General features: G+C 63.8%; 1 protein-coding gene and 1 long non-coding RNA gene across 2 annotated transcripts; one reads left to right on the top strand and one right to left on the bottom strand.

The window, feature by feature from the left end:
* The first annotated feature begins 805 nt into the window (after positions 1 to 805).
* LOC142420121 (uncharacterized) lies at positions 806 to 2,901 on the top strand. Its single transcript, XR_012778698.1, has 2 exons — positions 806 to 1,150; positions 1,553 to 2,901. It is a non-coding gene; the product is annotated as an uncharacterized LOC142420121 (long non-coding RNA).
* Positions 2,827 to 8,674, bottom strand: ARID5A (AT-rich interaction domain 5A). Its single transcript, XM_075523656.1, has 7 exons — positions 8,567 to 8,674; positions 6,229 to 6,327; positions 5,233 to 5,398; positions 5,094 to 5,146; positions 4,911 to 5,008; positions 4,682 to 4,829; positions 2,827 to 4,411 (listed from the first exon to the last, which is right to left on the bottom strand). Exons 2-7 carry the CDS (start codon positions 6,286 to 6,288, stop codon positions 3,122 to 3,124), a joined length of 1,815 nt encoding a protein of 604 aa, XP_075379771.1. The 5' UTR covers positions 6,289 to 6,327; positions 8,567 to 8,674; the 3' UTR covers positions 2,827 to 3,121.
* Between the last annotated feature and the right edge of the window lie 1,020 nt (positions 8,675 to 9,694).

Here is a 9,694-nt window from a genome sequence, read left to right as displayed (position 1 = left end):
GGGGGGGAGGGGGATGTTTTTCTGGTTTTGTTGCTGTTTAATAAAACTTTTTTTTGTTCTTTGCTGACTTCATTGCACACGTCCCTTCCAAAAGCAGCTTTAGCTGCAGCCCAGCCCTCGACCGCTTTTGTCGAGGGCCGATTTCTCGTGCCGTGAAGGCGTGGAGGGACAAAGCAGCCTCGTGCAGGCGGGGACGGATTCGTGCTGTGGCTCCTGGGAGCAGCAACCAGGGCAGCTCCTCCTGCCCGTGCCATCTGCCGGTACGTCCCTCCTCCGGGTGGAAGTTTCAACTGATTCCTCCTGCTATTGGGAATATCTACGCACGCTGAAAAAGGCTCAGCTTTAATCTGCCCTGAGCCTTGACTTAATCTTTACGCTTGTGTTTGCATCGGCAAGCAGGGGTAGGGCCGGGCACCCGGGCAGCTTGTGCTTGAAATGAGGGAAGCAGCAGAAGGGGGTGACACAAAGGTGCTGAGCCCCAAACGGGGTGCTGAGATGACGTGAGGCTGAGTTCGGCACCGCCGAGGGTGGTTTGCCAGGGCTCGGGACAAGCGTTCCCCCCGCCCCGGGGCTGTCGCTGGGCTCTGGGGCTTGTTTTCACAGGACGGAGCTTACGGCTGGGAATTGGTGGGTCTTTTTGTGGTCATTGGGGATAATCCCGACGCTCCGAATGTCTCCGTCTCGTGCTGCGGCTCTGCCGCGTCCTCGACCCTCGCTTCCCCGAAGGCAGGCAGGGCGTGATGCAACGTTTGCCAGCCGAGATGCTTTCGGGGAGCGTGATTCTCGGCAGACGGAGACCCACGGAGCCGGGGCGGCCCCGTGCTCCCTCCGAGGGCAGGCACGTTTCCGAAATCTCCACTCACTTCCTCATCCTGCCGGCTGGTGAGAAGATCCTGATTTTGGCTCAGCTTGGCCGAGACGGCACGCGCCACGGCAGAAGCAGGGTGTTTGTTACAGGGAGCCCGAAAACAGAGCAGGAGAATCCCCGTTTTCCCCTTTGGCTCGTCCTGAGAAGAGGGAGATGCCAGGAGTCCCTTCCCACCCCTCCTGGGCTATACACACGCTGCTCCCGGTGCCGTCCGGCTTTTTGGGGACCGTCCTGCTTTGCCTTCGTAGCCTCTTGCGCACCGGACGTGGCACCGCCGCCACGGTGAGTAGCGGTCTGGAGGATGCTGAGCTTTGCCAGCACCCCAGGCCCTTTCTTCTCTTTTCCCTGGGGTTCTGTGGAAAAAAAAAAAAAAAACCCGGCAAGATTTTACTTTGCCAGCGAGCTGGGTTCAGCCCAGGCAAAGTTTCCCGCAGGGAAGGCCGTGGGTGCGGGATGACCTTGAACCCCAAGGCCGAGCTAGCCCCTGGCGTAGGGCGTTTGCCGATGGGATGCCACTAAACGTGGCACCTTCTCCCTGAGCTGACAGCGACGGAAAAACGGCCGGGATGAACTTGGGCTCCGCTCTAGCATCCGCGGCACCCGCGGACAACAAGCGTGTCTGGTAAAAACGAGGGTCTGCTCTTGACCTGCGGTGTTTTTAAGCAGCTCGACTCTCTTTTCCAGGCTTGAAGTCACAGTTTCTCTGCTGCAATAACAATAATAAGGCTGAGACACCCTTAGGAATGCGGCATCTCCAGTGCCCTCCCTCCCAGGTGTGGAGGCAGCTCTTCGTGGGAAGACTCGAGCTCCGTGGCCACGTCCTCGCTCGCAAACCGGGGTTAATGGGGTGTGTTTTGGCAGCGAAGCTCTTGGGGTAGAGCCGGGGCGGTCTGCAGCGCGTGTTACGCCTTTCCCGTGTCCAGGCTGGAGGATCCAGGAGTGGTTGGGTCAATGATGCTGCTCTTCTCAACAAGACTAACGCTAAAAGCGTCACGGAGTGACCGGTGCTGCCTGGGGCTCCTTCTCCTTTTCCAATTTCTACGCCAAAGCTTTTTTCCGTTCCATGGATATGGCAGAAATGGTCTTTAAATGCTGACTTAACTGCTCCTGCTCCACCTGAAGCCAGAACCCCCTCTGGGGACGAGCAAGTGCCACCGTTCCTCTGCCCTTTCCCCTTCCACGGCTCGTGGTGAGGTGCCCAGGACGGCGGTGAGCGGATGCGCTTGCGGGGAGCAGCCGGCACGAGAAATGCGAGTCCTGTACCTCCGACGAAGCTTTTAGGCCGCTTGCAACAGCTTGACAGGAGCTCCTGGAGGCAAAAAGCCCCCGGAGATGTTGCTGGGCTGGTTCGTACTTGGACAGGCGGCTGCTCCACCAAACGGCTGCCATTCCCCAAAACTGATGCAGAAAAGCACCTCCTTCCCCACGGCAGCGGGGCAGCCCCAGAGGTAGGTCTCAGCCCATCCCCACGGCATCACGCCACACCTCTGGGGCTCCGTGCTTAGGGTGAGGATCCCCCCCCAAACCCTGCCCCGATCCGAGAAATCAAGGACACCCCAAACACCGCCAGGTCGGGACCATCCAGCCAGTTTTATTTCAGGCGCTGCCTCTGCAGCCAGCTCAGCCGCTGCGGCCGTCGGAGGTGCGGAGCAGCGGCGAGCGGAGCGGCCGGAGCGCTTTCCGGGCAGAGACCCAACGCCGCGGCCGCTCGCCTTGGTCCCAAACCCCTAAAAAAAAAAAAAAAAAACCACCTCCGGAGCCCCGGACGGAGGCAACGTAATTAAAAACCAAACTTGAATCGCGTGGTGTGAGCCAGCCGGGGCTCTGGACTAGGCAGTCGCCGAGCAGCCCGGGCACGGCGGGATGGGCGTAACCATCGACCGGCTCGGCCTCCTCGCCGCCTCGTGTGAAACCGTGCTGGGGCACGGCCTCTCCAGCAAAATAGAAACCTCCACAACTCATTTTGCTCCCTTTTTTTATGTGTGTATGTGTATATATATATAATATATATATATATATAACCTTGTGATATTGGTAAAGTCACCGGCATAACGATGTCGGATACAAACAGCTCTAAGATCAAGAGTAAAAATGACTCGGTCCAGATTGTCTCCTCTTAGTCCCCGTGCCGCAGGCTCTGAAGCGGTGACAGGCTCCGGCACGCGCCTCGCTGCCCGGCTCAGCCGCTGCGGCATCCCGGCTGGCTCCCTTCTCCGCAGGGAACGAGGCCGATCCGGAGCGGGATGGAAAGCGCTACAGCTTGGCGTGACGGTGAAAGGCAGGCACGTGCGGCGAGGCGTAGGTGGGTTGGCTGTGCCACGTCGCTGCCGGGTAGAGCCGGTGCCGCATCGAGCTCTCGTAGGACGCCGGGTAGTGCCCGGGACCAGTCGCCAGCGGCCGGCACAGGTCGGAGGGCTGCGTGGAGGCGGCTACCAAAGGGCTGGGAAAGGCGGGGATGACGAAGGGGTTGACGGAGAGGGACGGTGCCACCGGCACCCCCTGGGTTTTGAGGTGCTCCAGCGGGTTGCTGAAGCTCACCGGGAAACGCAGCATGGCTCCCTTGTAAACGTCCGGGGCTTGCGGCAGCGGCGCGGCGTAGCCAGGGCTGGCCACCACGGCCTTGGGTTTGGCCAGCCCTTGCTGGCCCCCGGGCGAGCCGGTGTCCCTGCCATCGGCCTCCTTGACGAAGGGGGAGATGGCACGTAACTTCGCACCGGGGCCGAAAGCCGCCTCCTCCTCCTCCCGGCCGCGCTTGCCCCTCGGCGGAGCGGGGGCGAAGCCGGCCCCGGGGGGCACCCAGCAGGCTTTGACAGCGGCGCAGGCGGCCGCTTGCCGGCTCTCCCCGCTCCACGACTGCCCCGCTTTGCTCCGCAGGTCTTGGGGTTGCTCCGGCTCCTCAGCTCGGGACGGGAAAGCGGAAGGTGGCTCCAAAAAATCCTTCAAGCTGGAGAAATACCCCCAGAGGGGATGGCAGCTGACGGGCTTCAGCACCTCGTTGCGGTAGGCGTGGAAGCAGCCGGTGAAGACGGTGGGCGCCGGACCCCCCTCCTCGGCCCGCGGCCAGGGCTGGCTGTCTCTCCCGCCGGGGGATGCGCTGGGGACGGGTCCCACCTCGCTCCTGACGCTCGGAGCTGTATCCTGAGCTCCCGCTGGCTCCGGGCTCCTCTGCTCGTTGGGGTGGGGGCCGGCGGCCGGCCGGGAGGGCTCGGGGCTGGGGCCGGGGCCGGCGTTGCTCACCGACCGCCGGCCCTCAGGGCAGTGGCGTTTGTGGCAGTGCAAGGACTCTGCCTTGCTCACCTGGGCCAGCAGCTTCTTCTTGGCCAGCGGAGACATGATGGGATGGTTGCCTTTGGAGTAGAAGCTGGAGAAAAGGCGCTTGTAGGTTTCTGTGTGGGACCTGCAGGTGCCGGGACACCCCCCCGAGGGGCTGGGGGTCGGGACCCCCGGACTGGAGCATCCCTCCGCCGCCCGGCCCCGCTCCGGGGCGTCCCTCGGGTCCTCCGTGCCGGCTGCCGCCTCCGGCTTCGCCTTGTCTGGAGGCATCTGCAAGCAAAGGGGATTCGGGGTGTGGGTGCCGGGCTCTGCCGCATCCCCGTGCCGGGGTCCCGGCTCCCCCCGGCCCCTCTCCCCAGCTTTGGCTGCCCTCGAGCCCTCCGCTCTCCTCTTTCCCCAGCCACCCGCCTCCCTCCTTGCTCTTCCCTGGGCCCCCCAACGGGTCCCCCAGGCGAGGGACAGACGTGGGGGCCGGCGCGGGGTCCCGGGGCTGCTCCCCAACCGGAGCCGCGTCAGCCAGGCTCGGGGGGAGCCGCGCACCTGCTCCCGGCCCTTCTCCTTCTTGGCCCTCTTGCTCTTCTCGCCCGTCTCGGCGCCCTTGGAGACCTTGTACTGCTTGCGGGGCTTGCTGGGGGGCAGAGGCTTGTCGTCCTCCCCCTTGAGATGCCGCACGTACGGGAGGACCAGCCTGCGGGGGGGGCGGCAGTGAGAACCGGCGCTGGGAGGGGAAACCGAGGCACGGAGCGGGACCCCCTGGCTCGTCCCCTACCTCTCGTAGTGCCGCCGGGTGCAGGTGGCCGCGCTGGTGCTGCCGGGGCTGCCCCCCAGCTCGTCGTAGACGTTCTTCCAGAGCCGTCGCCCCGTCACCTGCGGCGGGAGGGACAGGTTAGCCCCCCCCCGGCGACGTCGCGGCACCCGGGGGACATCCCGGCGCCCAGGGGACACCGCTTACCAGCTCGTAGGCTCCCAGCTTCTCCACGGCTTTGTAGATCTTCCAGAGGTTAACTGGAAATAAAGAGGAGATGCCGAGGGTCAGGGGGACGCGGTGCTCGCCGCAACCGCCGGCAACTCCTCCCGGGGGGGACACGTACTCTGCTTGAAGCCGAGGTGGGGGATCCTCTCGATGGGCGTGTGTCGGTCCTTCATGAACTTGTAGAGGCTGACGAGGAAGGCTTCCTCCTCCTCCTTCTCACCGCCGAGCGTTGCTTCTTCCACCGGCTTCTCCCGCTCGGAGCCATCCTCCGGCACCGGAGCCTCCTGCGGGACACGGGGGGTGAGAAGGAGCCTAAGGGGAAACTGAGGCAGAGCAGCAGCACCCAACTCCCCACTCAGCAGCCCCGGGGATGCTTTGCAACCCGAAGGCACTTAACGAGCTCTCGGTTCGTTAGCCGGCAGCCCGGGCCGCCGGCCAAGTTGGTCAAAGCGCTGGAACCGTGCGAGAACACGAGGAACGGCTTCCAGGAAAACAGACGGGCAGAAATTCATCCTCCACCCCCTCCTGCTGCCGCCTTTCTCAGCTAAAAATGTTTCTCGTTTGTTTGTTCTACATTTTCCGGAGTTATAAAACTTGTTGCTATTTTTGGGCAAAGCAGCTGCTCGGCTCCCAAGTACTTTATTTTATTATATATATATATTTTTTTTTTTTAATTCTTCTTCTTTCTATTCTTTTAACCGCTTGTGACAGACGCGGTATTTTAACGGCTGAACTATTTTGAGGCTTTTTTTTAAAAATAAAAAGCCGCTGGAGGGAAGGCGGGGGCGGGGGGGTCCGGCGTAGCAAAACCTAACCCCCCCCCTCCCCTGATTATAAAAAAATAATTAGAAAAATTAGAAGGGGGAGTAGGGGGGGGGGCTCATTTCTCGGGGGGGCTCATATCTCGGTGTAACGGGACCCCCAAAACCCCCCTCTTTTGGGTACGTTTTCCCCCCAACGCTGAGAAATTCACCCTCCTCTTCCTCATCCTCGCTTTCCCAGGTGGCAAAAGCGACTCTCGCCCTCCGAGCACCTCGTGTCCCCCCAAAATATGGGGGGGGGGCAGCATCCTCACCCCCCCCCCCAAAAAAAAATGTCGGGGTGCGGCACTCACCCCCGGGTTGGCGGCGGGGGGCTCTTGGGGGTCTTGTCGCTGCGCTTGGTTGGCCTCCATGGGGGGGGAAAGGCGTCGGCTTGGATTTTAGGAGGGGTCCTGCAAGGAAAAATAAAGGGGGTGGGGGGTGAGACACCCCAAATTGTTGCTCCCCCCCCCTAAAATTAAGGGTAAATTGGGATGATTTGGGCCACGGCGTCGCCCGCCAGGCACCGAAATCGGCCGGACGGCCGATTTCGGTGCCTGGCGGGCGACGCCGTGGCCCGAGGCTGCTCCCCCCCCCCCCCCCCAAAATTTAGGGCTCGGTCCCCCTTGACACCCCAAATTCCCCCTCCCTCCCCCCCCCGCCCACTTTTGGGGGGAAACCCTGGAAAAACGGGGGAAAAAAGGGGGGTGCCAACCTGGGGAAACTGAGGAACGGGGTGGGGGGGACCCCCACTCCCTCCCGTGCCCCCCCCTCGCTCCCACCGCTCTGGTCCCCCCCCCCCCCGGTTTCCCCACGCCGATCGCGCTCACCCGCCGCCGCCGCGCCATGTGACTGCCCGCGGGGCGGTGCCGCCACGCCCCCTTTCCGTCTATTGGGCGGCGCGGCCACGCCCCCTCCGCCTATTGGACAGCCGAGATGCTCGTCCCCCACCACCCCCCCCGGCGAAGGGCATGCTGGGAGTTGTAGTCCCGCGGCGGGCGCGCTGCCGCTGTCTGTAGTCGTGTGCACACGCGTGTGCAAAGGCGCGCGTGGGCGGAGGCGCGGGCACGCGTGGGCGCGCCCGTGCGTGTGCGTGCGTGGCTGCGGGTGAGCACGCGTGTTCGGGGCCTGTCGTGTGCGTGAGTGCGTGTACAAAGGGGCCGCACACGTATGCAGGCGTGTCCGCGGGGTCGCGTGCGTGTGCACGCGTGTACGTGTACATGTATGTCCCCGTGTGCGTGCGGGTTCGTGTATTGCGGGGAAGGGGTATGCGGGGGGAGGGGGGGGCACACGGGTGGGTAAACGCGTGTGCCAGGGCGGGCACGCGTGCCCAGGCGTGTTCACGGGGGCACCCACGTGCCGACACGCGTGTGCGTGCGAGTACAGGCGAGCACACGTGAGTCCAGGCGTACGCGCGTGGGTGCGGGCGAGCACATACGTGCGGTCATCCTCGTGGGCAGGTGGGCACACGCGTGTGCACGCGGCCACACGCGTGTGGGTACGCGCCTCTGCGTAGGGGTGCGCGGGTGTGGGTGCTGGCGGGCACCCGCGTGTGCGTGCGCATGCAGGTACGCGCGTGTGCCGCAGGTACATGTGAAGTACACGCGTGTCCGTGCGTGCGCGGACTCCCCTGTGCCCCGGCCGTGATTTCACCGGCTCAGATTTGGTTCCCGGCACTGTGAGCGCGGCGAAGCCGCTGACGCGATTTCCTCCCTTTCTGGTATTGCTACGAAAACGCAGGAAACCGGGGCGGGGGGGGGAGGACGATGGGGGCTTTTGGGGTGAAAAGCGGCCGATTTGGGGCTAAACAACTCCAGCTGGCCCGAACAAGCTGTGCTGCATCGAACCGGGCGGCGGGCGAGCTTTGTGCCGGTAATTTGGGTGGCTGGAGGTGACGGCTGGGCTGTAATTACGCGTTTAACGCGCCAATAATTAACGGCGCTTTCGCGGCGGGGGTGGCACTTTCCCGGCGCTGTCGAGAAACCGCAGCATCGCTCCGCGAAAGCTCGGCCGGAGCGGGCTGAGACCGGCCAAACTCATCCCACCCACCGCTCCGCCACACTTCCCACCGCCTGCAAAGCCTTTGGTGTCCCTTCGGGGCTCGTCCTCGTTACCGAAATCGCCCCGTTAACCCAAATTTTGGCTGTTTAGGCCCAAATTCCCGGTGAGTGGCGTCCCGGTGTTGCCGGCTGGCCCCGAGCGCGGCGGAGGTTGGAGCGAAGGGCCGAGCGTCACGGCTAGGAATAGCGCGGGAGCGGGGCCAAGCCATTACGGTGGGTGAGTAATGGGTTGAAGTCATCCCTTCCCCGGCCCGAGCCGCCACCGGGAGTGAAAATAACCCCCTTACATCACCCAACGCCGGGCGAAGGGACCCACCGGGTGCCGGGGGGGGGTGGGAGAAGGGGTTTGGGGTAGGTGGGGATGGTCACGGGTGAGGGCGTCCCGGTGGGGTTGGGGTGGGTCCCTCTTTCTCCGTGGTTTCGGGATTCCCACCCGCCGGACGGTTTCCCGGCCTTGCCGCCATGGCATGCGCCGAGTTCAGCCGGTCTCAGCTCGGCGGCAGCGGGACGGGGCGAGGCGGGGTGGCGAGGCGGGGTGACACGTGGCTCTTGGTGGGTGATAGGACCCCCCCTGAGACCCCCCGGTACTCACCGGCTCAGGAGGCGAAGGCCGGGCGACTCATCGGCGCGGCCGGAGGAAGAGCTCTGTGGTTTGCTGGTGTTACGGTACTGGGGATGACGGGCTGGGGGATGAGTCATCCCCCACTCAGGGAAGTGGCGTGTGCGTGTGCGTGTGCGAGTGTGTGTTTGTGTGCGCGATTGACTCTTTCGTTACCGGAACAGCCGGGCTTTTTGGGGTTCTCACCCAGAGGCAGCCCAGCACCACCGCGCTGAATGACTGTGCCGGACTTTCCAGCCCGAGCCCCCCCGGGGCTGGCCATGCGGCCACGGTGCCAACCGGCCCCCGGGGCTTTGGGGACACGGCCGGGTCCCGGTGGCCGGGGTGCTCGTGGGGTCCTGGTCCTGGTCCCCGTCCCCGTCCCCCCCCAAGGGTGGCTTTGCTGGGCATCATCCTGCAAACGGGGACCGAGCCACCGGCGTCCCTTGGTGCTGGGCATCGTCCTGCAAACGGGGACGGAGCCACCGGCGTCCCCCGGGACTGGGCATCGTCCTGCAAAGAGGGGCCGAGCCCCCAGCATTGCTCGGGCTCTTGGTGCCACTTTCCAGGGACGCTGTCCCTTGTCCCCAGCTTGGGCATCCAAGGCCAATGGGACCGAAGGCACCCATAAGTGGGGGACGGTTGGGGCTGGACCAGGGGCTGCTGGAGAGCACCCATGGGTGCTCAGCTCCACAGCATCCCCCCCCCCAGAATCCCCCCCGCTGCTGGCTTGTGAAAGAGCCCCAAAAAAAAAAAAAAGAAAAATCCCCCGGTGACTCATTTTGGGCCAACAGCCGGAGAAAGCAGAAGCGGGGGGAGGTCGGGGGGGCACCTGGCTCCTGACCCCCCCCGGGGCTAGAAAAGGGGGTGAAGGAATCCGAGGGTGACATTAACCCTTTCATTCCAGGAATGCACCTGCCTCCTACTTAATAATAACGCGATTTAATGAAAAAGGGCAAAAAAAAACAACAACAAAAAACCCCCACTTGGGTTTCTATTCCCGGCTCCGGTTTCTATTCGAGCAGAACCGGGGGGGGGGGGGTCTGAAGCTGGGGGGGGAGAGGGGGGACAGGCGGGGTCCCCTGCCTCAGTTTCCCCTTGCACGACAGTGGCTGTGTGCGT

Source organism: Mycteria americana, chromosome 23 (genome assembly GCF_035582795.1).
Source record: "Mycteria americana isolate JAX WOST 10 ecotype Jacksonville Zoo and Gardens chromosome 23, USCA_MyAme_1.0, whole genome shotgun sequence".
In the NCBI taxonomy this organism is placed as follows: Eukaryota; Metazoa; Chordata; class Aves; order Ciconiiformes; family Ciconiidae; genus Mycteria; species Mycteria americana.
The sequence above is the reverse complement of the archived record's forward strand: the minus strand, read 5'-3'. Positions and strand labels throughout refer to the sequence as shown.